This window comes from Cricetulus griseus, assembly GCF_003668045.3.
Source record: "Cricetulus griseus strain 17A/GY chromosome 1 unlocalized genomic scaffold, alternate assembly CriGri-PICRH-1.0 chr1_0, whole genome shotgun sequence".
In the NCBI taxonomy this organism is placed as follows: domain Eukaryota; kingdom Metazoa; phylum Chordata; class Mammalia; order Rodentia; family Cricetidae; genus Cricetulus; species Cricetulus griseus.
Genome location: NW_023276806.1, coordinates 147,014,815 through 147,030,137, shown reverse-complemented (window position 1 = coordinate 147,030,137; position 15,323 = coordinate 147,014,815). Strand labels below are relative to the sequence as shown.

The window sequence follows — 15,323 nt, the reverse complement described above, 5'->3', positions numbered from 1 at the left end:
ATTCTTCTTTGTATTTTACTTTCATTACTGTATTCCCTGTTTAAGCTTCCACTATAAATGCTTAAGGAATGCTTTTATCTTGAGTAGCCATAAAAGTGTCTAATATAAAAAAATTAACCCTATATTAGGTTAGCCATATATGGTTTCATAGAATATAGCATGATTAATTATACACTAATGTATTTTCTTTTATGAAGTAGTAGTAAAGATTTCCTATCTCAAAAGGCTTGTAGCATTACAACAATAACATTTTCCGTGGTCTTATTTATAACACAAGGAAAAAAACTTCATTATCTCTCTCTGTCACTTGATCATTAAAGGCTTGGCTATTTAAGACTATAACTTTAAGATGTTTGTGGTGGTTTAGTTATGGTTTGGTCTTTCCTCTTTATAACTTTGATCCGTAAACTCTCCCAAAATCTTCAAGATTTTTTTTTGGCTCACCAGCAAACTATGACCACTGTCTATTTTTTACTGCCTTCTTTATTCTCTCTGATCCTAGGCACTGTTGCTTTCTACTGGCTTATTATAGTTCCTGTGCCAAACTGTCAAATCTTCTCTCCACCTGTTTTTCTCCCTGTAGCTGGTAGTATGCTGTTACAGTACCTCAAGATGGGGAACATCACAGTCTTATTCAGAGCCTCTGGTTCATTTATACTGGGTTCAGGGTAGAAAGTTATTGACCTATAAGAGTCTGATTTGTCTGCCTTTCACTACCCTGACAGTCTGGCTCTGTCATTGGCCCCTTTTCTAAGTAACTATTATGGCTCTTTGCTGAGCTTTTAGACTAGCTAGACATCTTCCTATGTGGTCTGCTTATTCCCTACCTAAAATTCAGTATTGTTTTTTGTTTGTTTTGTTTTTGTAGTTTTGTTTTTCCAGATAGGGTTTCTCTATGTAGCTTTGTAGACCAGGCTGGCCTCAAACTCACAGAGCTCTGCCTGCCCCTGTTGGAATTAAAGGCATGTGCCACCACTGCCCAGCTCCAGTATTGGTATTTTTAAAATTTTTAGTTTTAGTTTTTAAAAATTATGCAACATAATTTGATCATGTTTTTCTCCTCCAATTCCTAGATCCTCCCCACCTGTGGTGTTTTGAATAGGTATGGCCCCTGTAGACCCATGTGTTTGAGTGCTTGGCCCATAGGGAGTGGCACTATTCAGGGGTATGGCCTTGTTAAAGGAAATGTGTCACTTTGGAGTTAGGCTTTGAGGTCATATATGCTCAAGCTACACACAGTGTGGGTCCACAGTCTCTCCTGCTGCTTTCAGATCAACATGTAGAACTCTCAGCTTCAGCTCTGTCTCCAGCACGATGTCTGCCTTAACACTGCCATGCTCTTCCATGATGATGGTGGACTAAACCTCTGGCTTCCAGTGTAACTGGAAGCCAGCCCCAATTAAATGTTTTCCTTAAAAGAATTGCCATGGTCATGGTGTTTCTTCACAGCAAAGAAAACCCTTAAGACACCACCAAACTTCATAATTTAGTCTTTATGTTCTCCCTCCTTCACCACTAAAACAAAAATCCACACAGAAGCGAAAGTCAAACAATCAAAAAACCAAAAAGGAAAGAATGCCAAAGAATAAATAAAATAAATTCGGTGTGTGTGTGTGTGTGTGTGTGTGTGTGTGTGTGTGTGTGTGTGTGTGTGTTGTCCAACTTCCCCTAGCCATGGGACATGCTCAGACCTATACAGGTTCAAGCCAGATGGAGTCTCAGCCCTGAGGGGAAGTGGTCATGGGGGACCCAGCCCTAACCGAGGAGTTCTTTGCAGTTGATTCCTGCTGGCAAAGGGAAAAAGCCCTTTTTAACCAGTGAATGTTAGTCACTTGTATACCAGCCTCATTACACGGCAGACCCCAAGCTCAGTTAGATTGCCAATTTGTGAAAAGTTAATTATGTATTCTTAGGCAGCTGTAGCCTGTTCTAATTATGTAGTTTATTTGGATAGTCCCAGGTATATGAAATATGCTAGAAATGAAATAACTAAGTTGAGTTCTTGGGAAAGACTCAAAGGCAAATTCTACTGCTACATAAGTAGATGTTGGTGAGACAACTGAAAGACTGGAAGAAGAAAAACTAGATTATGTATAACGATTGCTTTGCTTGTTAATATGAACTATCTGCTTTGAATGCATACCTAAAGCATTTCAGGTATGGTTTATGTAAGAACAGTACCACAAACATAAAAACATTAGAAACATCTAAAGAAAAGGCTTGATCTTCTATATAGGATAAGTAAAGTAGTATAATTTATCTATTTGGTGTTGAAGGAAGTGGGTGGGTGGGTGGTGGGTGGGTGGGTGGGTGTGTATTATAGTATTTTATGATCCACTGAGGCTTGGGGGAGGGGTTAACCATGCACATACTGGTCTTGATACAGGGGCTTCTTTGGACTAGTTTTTTCATGAAGAAACTACATAGTGGAAAGAATATCAGATACAGCATGCAAAGATTCCTGTACTATGCTGAGTTTGTCCTTTGGTGAGGGTACACATTTAGTCTGTTTTGTTAGCTAGACTGTCTTTGACAGACTAGAGAGGAGGAACAAGAGAACTAGGGTAGTGGCAATTGGGATTCAAAGTGGTAATGAGAAAAAAAAAAAAAAAGAGTCACTGGGCTAAGGTATTTAAATAGGCAGGAAAACTAAAAGGTAGTTGTAGTGGTGACAATAATAGCTGACATTTGCCCAGTGTTAACTATGTGCCTTTTCACCATGCTCAACCCTTTAACATAATTTCAGTTATCCTTCTAATCACATGGGAGTGTACTATCTTATAGCTACCTCATATACAATCCCAAACTCCTGAAACTCCAAGTAAAATGTAAATCACAATTGGTGTAGCCCTAGGGTACAATAAAACATGACCACAAGTGGTTCTGTCTTTACTTATCCCAGCATAATTATACGATTCCTTTTTATAGAAATATTAATGAGTTTGTTTATATAGAATGATGCCTCAAATTGATGAATATGAAACTTATTCTATGTTACTTTTCTGAACTATGAAATTTAGATTCTGATGAAGAATGATATATTATTAAGTCTTACTTAATAAAAATGAGGAAAACCAGTCAGAGAAAAGTCGCATTTGGGAAATGACAGAGCTAGTATTTGAGTCAAGACAATCTAGCTTTTCGGGTCTACATTTTCAGCCCAAATAAGATTGTTCTTTCCATGCCTTTATAATTTGGGAGGATTATATGGTTAAGTTTATTTAAGTTTAGAAAGTTTGTTTGGATTAGTCTCCTTTGAGATACCAGTGGGAAAAGTCCAGTGGTAACCAGAATAGAATTTGATAATGTGCATCCTGGGTTTCATCAAGTCTAAGATGTCATCCTTCTAATTTATTGTATTCTTTGCCAGTTAAAACATAACATATTTAATGCAGGCTTATTTTTAGCTCAGAGGTTTTTTTTTTTTCATAGTGCTGTTCTCTGTGCTGAAGATTGTTAGAATTTGGCTGCACCATCTATTCTTCAGCTTCCTTTTGCTTTGCTAGGACCAGTGTTTGAGTGTGCACTCAGGAAATGGAGGATGGGATCGCTGTGGTTATTGCTGAAACTAACCAGAGACTTTAACAAAAAGAAGGGCAAGAAAAACTAATGAATGTCAGTCAGATATTAGAGGTGAACGCTGAGCTCAGATTCTGCAGACCATAGAGTATTGTTTTTCTCTGCCCAGCTAGCTTTGAGTCATAGCTAAAAATTAATGCCATGAGATTCTGTTTAATTTTCTATGTCCTTTTTAAATATTTATAGTTATAAATGATAATTCTAGAATACTATATAGTTTTAACAAGTGTATGCTGAATGCATGAATATATACTTCCCAGATTTTTAGCTTTTTCAGCAGTTTCAGAACTTGGCTATCTTTCATTTCTAATGACCTCTGTCATGTTTGTATGCTTTTGGATTATTTGCTTGGCTTTGATGACTTTTTCTTTGAAATTGTGCTTCATAAAGCTCACCTTTCAAACCCTTCAGTTGCTCTGAGGTATGTATTGGCTTTTCAGTCTTTATGTTCTTTGAGTGACTTCTAACATCCCAACAGAAGAAGCATTCTGAACATAGTCTCTGAGGTTTGCCTAGAAGAATAACTCACACTGTCTTAAAACAAAACAGTTTCTCACATCTTTTCTGCCTTGGACTCCACTGTTTTTAATAGTTTAAAAAATATTCTTTTTTGTTTTCTGTTACATATGTTAAAGCTACATGCCTCCAGTATAATCCCTCTTTATAGATGTTCCATGAAAATTATTTTTTTAAAAAAATTGGAGTAGATTGTTTTAAAATATTAGGGTACAGACTGGTAGTTAATGTTTTATTTAAGAGTCAAACTTATTAGAGAAAGCTTGTATAATAAAAGAATCTTTCCCCATCCATACCCAAAGCAACTGGTGTAGACCTTTCCTTAATGTATCACTTAGGCTTAGTCTCTGTTAGCCATGTGATATGTAGTCTTTCTTTACTGTCTGTTTCTGTGTTACGTGTGTATATGTGTGCTGACAGAGTCTGACCAGTCTTTTCAGTTACTCCAAGATGTCTTTGGTCCCTGAGACATAATACTTTCTGCCCCACGGTGTTGGCACTTTTTATTCTCTTTTACCTAGAATACATTGTCCCTCTGGTGTGTGTGTTTCATTTCGTTGAAAAGAAAGAATATATTCATCAGATAATCTTGTCTTGATTTCCAGTCAGTTTTCTTACTACAGGTTGAGCATTCCTAATCTGAAAATCTAAAACCCAAATTTATATTTAAAAAATCAAAAACCAAACCTCTAACACAGGTGCAAAGTTCACACCTGACCTCATATTCCAGCCAAGTCAAAGCAGAGATATACTAAACAATGATATCATTGTTATTTGTGTTTAGCCTTAAGGCCCATTGTCATGATACTTTATTAGATATATGCAATTATTCAAAAAATACTCCCAAATGTATAATTCAAAATACTTCTAGTCCCAAGCATTTTGGATAAGGAATATTCATCTTATTCTTTAAATAACACATCATTCTAAGATTGAACAGTTTCACTTTTGTTGATACTATTTATTTCTTTGTTTAAGACAGGATTTTGCTATGTAACCAAGATTAGATGGAGTTTGTCATCTTCTTGCCTCAGCCTCTGGGATTATAGACACTTTTACATTTCTATGTATGATTTAGTCAGACTCTTGCTAGTATGTAAGTTCTCTGAAGGAAAGTCCATGTTTGTTATTATATTGCTGGGATGTAGCAGACTAGACAGCACACACATAGTTTTTAAATTACTGACTACCTTAAAAATACAAGCAAAATATGTAAACATGTTTTACAAAAGGGAAACTACAAATACCATTAGATGCTTTCAGCTTTCTATGTAATTAGGATTACAAATTAAAGCAAAGACTGGTATTGTACCAGCAAATTTCTTTTTAAAGTTTGTTAATATCAAGTGACCATTTAAGAGCATGTCCATTAAAAGGGTAATATTAAATAAAGACATGATCGTAATATACTGTGGGTGTATTTTCAAGTTATTAGGAAGAATCATATTCCAGTCCAATTAGAGTATTTTGTTAATTTTATACAGAAGTAGTTGTGTTTATATATGTGCATAAATTGATAGCAAAGGTATTAAAAGGTTGTTGTATGCTGTTGATGGTGCTTATCCCTAGGGAAGGAAGGAACATGATGGTGGGGGGGGGTATAAAATGAGTGTCTTTTCCCCTTCTCCACTGTAGACTTGCATTTGTTTAAGGATGCTGGGACTGCATACACTTGCCTAGTGTGCTCATGGGCCTGGCTTGATCCCTAGCATTTCATTAAAAAAATGAACACACACACACACACACACACACACACACACACACACACACACACACACACACAAACTTGTAAACTAACCCATTTATATGTACGCTCTGCCATACGGCTCGTTCCCTCTCCTCAGCACTGTAATTCCCACTTCCACAGCATCTGGCTGGTGAATCCTCTGCCTCAGATTCTTTCCCAGAGTTCCTAACTCTGCCTGGAAGTCTCACCTATCCCCTTCCTGCCTAGCTAGTGGCCATTCAGCTCTTTATTAAACCGATCAGAAGGTGCCTTAGGCAGGTGAAGAAAACAGAAACACATCTTACAAAGAGATTATCCCAACAGAGAAAAGGGCCCAGTTATATATGGGAAACAAAAAAACAAAAGGATGTTACAAGAATGACATTGTATGTGAAGGCAGTGGTAAATCACTGAAAGACATTCATACTTTCTAGTTGAGCTGTTCAAAGGGTTAAGTTGGATAATGATGTGAGGAATATTAATAAGTAAATGATTCTGGGAGGTATGCATTTGATACAGTGAAAAGAATTAATACTCTTTCTGCGTCTAGATTCCTTTGTCAAGTTTGAGGACTCCTGTGAGTGTTTTCTTAAAAACAAGTTGTGGTTGCATAAAATACACAAGTGTAAACATTAGAATCCATTGGCCAAAATAATAGAAGACCAAGATTTATTGTGGTTGTGTTTCTATTTGTTTTAACATGATTGGTGAAGTACCCTCATAGTGGTTGTCGTGGTGATTACTATAAATTTCAAAATAATCACTGACATTAAATATAATTTTTTCTTTTTTAAGACTTTAAAAAAATTTCTTAGTTTGTGTGTTTTCCCTACATTTATATCTGTGTACTACATATATGTCTGGTGTCCCTGGAGGCCAGAAGAGGTCATCAGAACTAGAGTTGATGTGGTTGTAAGACACCACGTAGGTGCTGGGAAGCGAATTTGGGTACTCTGGAAAAGCAGCCACTGCTCTTAACCCTTAGCCATCTCTTCAGCCCTCAAGATTTACTTTATTTTTAATTACTTGTACCCATTTGTGAGTATGTACTGAGGACTGGTATCCTTCAAGGCCAGGAGAGGGCATATGAGCTAGCTAGTTACATGTGATTTTGAGCTGCCTGACATTGGTGCTAGGAACCAAACTCTAGTCTTCGGTATGACTAATTTCTGCTAACTGCTGAGCTAACTCACTCTATTCTTCATGATTTTTTTTTTTAAGATATGGTCTCCCTGTAGCCCAAGCTGGCCTTGAACTTGTAGCAATTCTCCTTTCTTATCCTCCCTCAATCAATATAAGTCAGTTGACTTTTATGAGTCTACTGAATTCTATTGCAGATTATTATTACTAACAGTAAATATTATTGCTTATTAAATAATAATTATTAAACCCTTTTTTCATTATAGTGGAACATAGTTGAAATTGTATTAGCTGGGAAGGTGAGGCAAGACTCAGGGTGCCAGGCCAGTCATATAGGTGAGACTCTGTCTCGAGGGAAAAAAACCCAACAAAATAAAATCCACCTCTCATAGAACTCTGGGAGTATGAAGCTCAATTTAGAAAACCAGTACAAATGGAAAAAGTGGAAGTCTCTGTGGAGACAATCCAAAATGATGCTATGATAGGCTTTCTAATTGTTATTAAGCTTTATGTTCTTGTTAGTAAAGCAAGTATGTTTGTAGAAATTTTTAAAATTATAAATTTTAAATTTCTGTGATGATTTTTGTTTAATAATGTGCATATTTAATATTGTTTTGTCCTATTGCTGGCCTGACATAAGAACTTACCTCATTGGAATGCATAATGTTTCATTTCAGCAGTATTCCTTTTGCTATCCTTTTAATTTTACAGGTTTCTGATTGGTCAAGGAGCACATGTAGGAGCTGTCAACAGTGAAGGAGACACACCATTAGATATTGCAGAGGAGGAGGCAATGGAAGAGCTACTTCAAAATGAGGTTAATCGGCAAGGTAATATATAAAAACAATACAAAGGGAACATGCTTAGAACGTTTTGGAAAGAATATCATATATGACTTTGCTGATAAAAATATCTGTTGCCATTGAAGGACAATCATATTTGAATAAATTTTAATATGTATAGAATTATTTTATTTGAAAAAATAAGTAATTCTTCTCTCTCTTTATGTTTTAGAAATTGAGTATGTAAAAGACTTGAGCCATAAAAGTATATAGGAGTGATGAGGATTATAGAATTGATCATAGTGATAATTGCACAACACAGTGGATTTTCTAAAAAGACTGAACTTTATACTAGAAGTATCTCTTGAAGAAATTTTTCAAACATATATAATATATGATATTGCAATTCTGCTTCTGGAGATAGGTCCAAAAACAAGAGACTCCCTAACGATAAATTTGTTTATAGTAGCATTGTCCACAGTAACCGAAAGGTGGAAACAAACCAAGTGTCTATTGATGGAGAAATTGATAAACAAAAATCAGTGCAAGGGGTACCATGGGCTATTGTTAAACCTTAAGAAGAAAGGGCTTCTCACATACTATTAAACCTTGAAGAGATTATGTGGAGTAAAATAAGCCATAGACAAAAGTACAAGAACTGTATAATTCCATCTCTGTGATGTTCCCAGAATAGTCATATTTGTGGAGAAAGTAGAGCCTGGTGTGAGCACATTCCTGTAAGACTAGTAATTGTGAGGCAGATGCGGAAGGATTTTGAGTTCCAAGCCCATGTGGACTACCTTGGGATAGAGAAGGAAGGAAGAGAAGGAGAAAGATGCTGAACAAGGTCTAAGAGGAGGATACTTCAAAAAGTTGTTTAGTGAATATAGAATTTCAGTCTGGTAAGATGAAGGCGTTTAGGGTTCATTGTATAGCTGTTAATATACTTATGGAATACATGTTAAAATTGGTTAAAATGGAATACATGTTAAAATTGGTTAAAATGGCCTGTGTGGGAGCATGGCTAGGACCTGCAGCTTGCTTTTGCTACCTAGCAACATGAGAACAGATCTCACCCACAAATCACTAGTCCTAGAAAATAGTATATTTTTGAGTTCCTATCAAATTCATAACCTTCCTTAAGTTGAAAAGACATGCCACACTATTTTAAGATGCAATCTGTATATGTAAGAAAGATGATAAGATAATGGAAATTTCCAACAATGTTCAGGTGACTTTTCTTATGTTTGAACTTATTTTATTTCCCTATTGCAGTGGCTCCAGACTTTTTTGGGGGCCGGGGGTTCGAGACAGGGTTTCTCTGTGGCTTTGGAGGCTGTCCTAGAACTAGTTCTTGTAGACCAGGCTGGTCTCGAACTCACAGAGATCCGCCTGCCTCTGCCTCCCGAGTGCTGGGATTAAAGGCATGCACCACCACCACCCGGCCGACTGCAGACATTTTAAACATTATGAATAGGTTGACAATTATAACTTTTTTTTTTCAGATATCTAAATAGAATGTTTCAGTGTATGAATTTTAAAGGGAAGGTCAGAGATACCTGTAGTATGGTCACATATCAGTTATGGGGAAGGAGAGAGACTAGATAGAATCCATGCTGTATGATTTTACAAAATTCTCAAAAGTACAAGCTAAGCTGCAGGTGAGGTGGTCTAGTTACTGGATGAGATCAACTGTGATAAGAGGGAGAATTATAGTGATCATGAAGAAGATTGTTCTTTAGCTTGGTTGTGGTAATGATTCCATAAGTATGTGTATCTGTTAAAACTTTCCCAATTATATACAAAATGTCTGCCTTGTGTCAGTTATACTGGAGTTAAAAAATAATTTTAAGCCAAAAAGGAAATGGAAGTGTAGTCAGTGATAGAGTTCACTTAGTTTATCAAACATTCTGGGCTCAGTTCTCACTGCTGCAGATCAGAAGACAAAAAACAGAATCAGATGACAACTTTGACGTGTAATTTGCCATAAACATTTACTTTTTAATTTAAAATGTGTATTTATAAAATTATACTGCATATGGTTTCCAAATTTATGCTATGCTCATAAGGTATTATCAAAACTGTCTTAATTGAGGAAAGATAATGGGGTATTGTTTTAAAGAGTTGGCATATGCTAAAGTATGGTTTGTCAGGAAGTAGAAGATAAAGATTATAAAGGAATAGAAACTAGGTAAAACTCTGGGAAATGGGATCTTCTTGTTCCTTATGATTAAAGAAATCATGTGACTACTAGTTTGTGGAGAATAAAAAGTCATCAAAACCGAGGGGATATATACGTGTGTGTGTGTGTGTGTGTGTGTGTGTGTGTGTGTGTGTGTGTGTGTGTGTATTGATTGATGCAAACAGCACAAGGCTTTATTATAGTTGTTTAACGAGCTAACCCCATGTTAGCTCGGCCTTTCATCCACCCGCCATGGTGGATGGCTAGGAAAGACAGCTAGAAGCGTCTGCATAGAGATCTTATAGGGCAGCGTAAAGGGAGTGTCTAGGGGTACACACAGGCTCAGGATTGGTGTGCCTCCAGGCTTGGAGGGTTTGCCCTGTGTTGATTGGTCAACTGGTTGTTATGGCCCATAGGCCCTCCCAGGGTGGTTGCTGTTTTCTGCACGTCATTGCTGTGCGTTTGTCCGTAAAGCACACCCAGAGCCATGAAGCATAGCACCACCAGCTAACTTCTGATTGGTTCCTTGCCACGAGGCAGGCATCTGACCTCTTAGTGACCAAGGCAAGGTCATGGCAAGCACGTGTTCGGCTGTTATGGCTGCCAAAATGGGGAGCTGGTCCCTTCATTCCCCCCTTTTTCTTTTTCTTTTTTTTTTTTTTAAATTCTAATCATGGAATTGCTGTCTCTCTAGCGTCCCCATCAGGGAGTGAGAGATACTGGCATCCCCATGCAAGGGAGTTCCTTCTAATTTAGCATTTCAACCAGGGAAAATGGGCGACGTATTCATTCCCATGTTACTTCCTGCTGACTTTGGGACGAAGTTAGGAACCCAAGCAGGCTGAAATGCTAGTCAAAAGCAAAAAAGGGAATTTAGGCAATAGGGAATCCATTGGGAGCTGTTGGCAGACTCTGTTGCAGAGACGGGGCGTGTCCACATCAGCTGGACTGGTTCACATCCATAGCAAGTCCAGGGCTCGTAGTCAGCAACTGATATACTCAGATGTGTCTGCCAAAAGCAGAAACCTGTTTAAGACATATTTAAACTAGGAACAGAAGTTAAAACTTATTTAGTGAAGCCCACAGTGCAGAAAAAGCAGATATCTGGATATCTGTTCAAACAGCAGGAACATATTTATAATTTTGAGTTCTAGCAAAAATACAGATTTGGTCTAGAAGCATGTACATTTTTCTTCTGTCCAGAGAGCCAGGTATGGATTAGACAGAGGTGCCTTTTGCCTAATGAAAAGCCCTTTAAGTTTATACTTAGATGACAACCAAAATAAACCTAAAATCTTGAACTTGTGCCTGAACAGTAGATAGTCATTACTTTAATACTGACTATAGTCTATAGTGGATCTGACTGTCTGGTGCTGTCAAGCTGACAACCATTAATATTTCAGAGATCTGAGAAGGGTATATTTTATCCGAATCTACTAAAAAGTGGCAGAAGCCAGCTAGAAGCCAGTCCATATACAGTTAGCCATACCCAAGTCTCTCCATTATCGCTGGAGGCAGATGTCTCAAAAGAACAGCAATCTTTGCCAGGCCTATAAGGTGAGAGGTTTTTTTTTCTCTCTCTCTCTCTCTCTGTGGAAGGACATGGAAAAAAACTGACCTTGTTTTGTCTAGGCAAAGGGGATGCAATCAATTTTCCAGTGTCCAGCTGCTTTGTCCACAGTCTTGTCCAGGCCCTGGCAGGCGGCAGATATCACATCTGAGCATCTCGCTCACTGGTCCAGGTGCAGGAACTGGGATGCCTCATAATCTTCTTTGGAGACTTTGGGTCATTGTCAGGATCTGACAGTCTGTCTGATATTATAAACTTTTAAAACAACATTTTAAATGCCATATTCTTCAGGTCTCTGAAGCATTAGAGGTCTTTTTGTCTGTTTTAGTTACTTGCCTTAAGCACACATTAAGCATACAGGTGGCTAGGTAAGGTCTTATTTCTGTAATTAATTTTCAGTCTGACTGTAACTGGTTTTAACTTAGTAAAATATTTGAAACTTAGCACAGCTACTTAACTTCTGAAAACATAAACTGAAACATCTTAGATTAGCAGCTTTTATAAAACAAGAACTTTACATTGTCGGGCTTTGCTTAAAAATGATTCTAAATTGTAGCTCTTTAAGTACAAATATTAATAAGACATTTAAACATTTAAAAAACTGGTTTTAAAAAGAAATTTAAATTCCCTTAATGTCTTTCTGTAATATATAGAAGCATCAATATTTTATATCTTAATTGAAAAACTTGTTTCTAACATGGTACCTCTAATTTCCATGTGGTCTTTAGTCAAGATGGCGGTTTAAGTATCTTTTTTCAACTTCAGCAAAATGACTACCAGTCAGCCAGGTGACCAGTTTGCCATGCGGCTGGCTACAAAATGGCGGTGACCTGCACCATTTGTTTTAGCTGTATGTTTGTAACAGAACTTAGGTTATGCCAGGAAACAGAACATTTTTAAACAAGTATACATAATTTACTTGAGAAATAAACAGGACTTTTTAAACAAAATTAACTTAATATGGTTAAAATTTTAACTTATATTACCAATTTTAAAATTTATTATTTGTAGACATGAGAAACCATAACAAACAGTTTATATTTTTCTCTGACATTTAACAACCTTTTCTCTGACTTTCTACGACTTGCTTTAACCCTCTATAACTTTCTATATACCTTTGGTTTATTCCTCTGATTATTTAGACATTCTTAGACAAATTTCTCTTTCCCTTTTCCTCTTTATTATTTTAGTCTTCTATATTTTTTCTCATTTTTTAGTCAACATAAAAATTCTTATCAAAGTCCCTTTTATAGTTTTTAATAACTTTAAGGCCATTTTTTTGTTTTGTTTTGTTTTGTTTTTGTTTTTGTTTTAGAACATCCGGATCAGGCCAGATAGTTTATCTGCCCCAGCTCCATGTGCTCAGGGCAGAGACAGGGGAGTGGGGGGGGGGGGAGGTGGATGCTGCTGATAATCCCAGACCCTCGGCCAATGCAAGGGTGGGAAAAAGACACACCCCACCCCCACCCACCCCACCCCACCCCACCCCCACCCCCGCATTTTCCCTGCATACCATGTGTGTGGAGCACAGAGAAGGCCGGGCAGCCAGCCATGACCCACAGCAGGATGGCAGTTGGGCCTGAGACAGCCCCACTTCACATGCCTCATAGACTGGCAGGTGAGGATAGAAAAACAGACTCACATCAGCCGGGCTCAGCTGTGAGGGCCGAGGCAATGGTTGTAGTTCAGAGTAGCAGCCTCAGGGGACTCCGCCGCAACACATTCTAATCCATGGCACATGGCAGAGGAACTCCTGTCCCGCGCCACATGCTCAGGGCAGCAAGAAAAGACCCCTGACCCATGCATGCCATGTGCATGGGCAGTTGGGACAGAAAGAGATGTTTAACAAACACATAGCACAAATGTGAAACTTGGACAGACAGCGCAGTAACGCAGACTAGGGTCCTATTCAGAATTTCAGATGGCTAGCCCCATGGAGATCAACTTGGTCCAAAACCAAGTCTCGAGGGGATATATTTTAATTAAAACACAAAGCAATGGGGTTTCTTATGACATTTCCATTGATTTTGTTTTGATTCCTCCACACACTTATAGTCTTCTGGTATTTATTCTATTACCTTCCCCATATTCCTTCTTTAAAATGCCTCTTCTCCCTCTTATGGTGTTATGGACCCATACCTATACATATTACATATGTAAGAATTAGGCCAGTATCCACATCTGTGAGAGAACATGTGGTGTTTGCTATTCTGAATCTAGGGTACCTTAAAGCTTAATATAATTTCCAGATCTGCCTCTTTCCCTGTAAATTTCATAATGTCATTGTTCAGTACAGCTAAATAAAATCCATTGTGTGTATATACCACATTTTCCTTCTCTGTCCGCCTGTTGAAGGGCATCATGTGGGCTTATTCCATGTCTAAGGAAATAATTTAAACAGCTGAAATAGAACTGGAGGAGGAAGAAAGGCAGCCAGAGCCCAGGAGAAATAGCACACATTCAAAAACAGTTATAAAACAGGAACACACAGAAAAGCTGTAGGTGCCCTGCTCTGGGGGAGTGTCTCCCCCAGGGCTTTGCTAGAGCTGAGGAACCTGAAAGAAGAGATGCATAATAATTTTTCTGTTGTTGGTATGCTTCTTTGAGATAAGGACCTGGCCCTGTGGCCCAGGTCACCTCAAGCTCACAATCCTGCCTCTGACTCCTGAGTGCTGGGATTACACATGTGTGCTGCCACGTGCAGTTAAGAAAAATGTATCGTCCATTTTGCAATGATGAGTATTCAGATGGGAAGCAGTAATTTTCTGCCAACAGTGGTAAGTCTTTTCGTGCTGCTATTTGTTTAACATTAGCAGTTATTATGGACAGTAGGTATGGGTACAAATGGACTTGGTAGTATAGGCCTATCCTGCCAGGACCCAGGAAGACACAGCAGAAGGAACCTAGAACATGAATTCCAGACCAACCTAGGATCCACCCTGTCTGAAATTTAGCACATTAAAAAGAAGAAAGAAGTTAGTTGATAGTATAGCTGAGAGCAAAGCCGATTTTAATTGTAATGATACATTTAGTATTGATTAATGTACTAACAAATGTTTGAAGTGGTAGATATAGCAGCAACAAAAGAATTAGATAATCTTTTTTTCTCAATGATTTCAGTCTAGGAAAAATAGCAAACATTTGAGCATCACAGTTTCTCGTGTGTGCAAGTGTGTTATAAGACAACATGTTCTAAATCACCAGGAAACATTTCAGAGGGATGCCATTTGGAGGCAGTTTGCTTGGATATGTACAAAGTAAAGGCATTGATCTGTAGTTTATTTAGAGCATTGATGACTACTGTAATATAAACAATAAGTCAGGATGTAATTAGTCAAAGGTGAGTCTTGAAAAGATAGGCTGATGACAAATGTCAAAGGACATTTATTTTGGAGGCATTCAAGAGACGTGAAGCTACCTCTGTGGGAAGTTCATTTGGTTGGATTAGGTTTTTATAATAAAATGGATGATCATTTGGACGACACCAGGAAACATATTCCTTTAAGAAGACATTCTTTAAGTTTAATTCTTAAATTAATCTTATTGAAAATGATAGGAGTCATAGTTATTTGAGATGGAAAAAGGTGGGACTTTGTTTAGGGACTGTGGAGATAAAGTGACAACAATTCGAAAACTGAATATAGAGTTGAAGCAACTCACTGAAGTCTGCAGTCAATGAAGTAATGATTGCATAAAGTCACAAAGGAAAACGGGACTCGGCAGAAACTGATTCTGGGACTATTATCAGTTACTTTGGAACATCCTAGGTTTGAAGTATGCTCCATGACATCTAGATGACACTGTTTGGAGATGTCAAGATGAGAAATC

General features: G+C 37.7%; 1 protein-coding gene across 4 annotated transcripts in view; it reads left to right on the top strand.

Moving 5' to 3' along the window:
- Positions 1-15,323, top strand: part of Ppp1r12a (protein phosphatase 1 regulatory subunit 12A) — a 114,084-nt gene that overhangs the window by 44,021 nt on the left and 54,740 nt on the right. For all 4 annotated transcript variants that reach the window (XM_027392459.2, XM_027392462.2, XM_027392458.2 and 1 more), the window contains exon 3: positions 7,673-7,791. In XM_027392459.2, the coding sequence (XP_027248260.1) occupies positions 7,673-7,791 (119 nt within the window). The remainder of the gene's footprint in view (positions 1-7,672; positions 7,792-15,323) is intronic.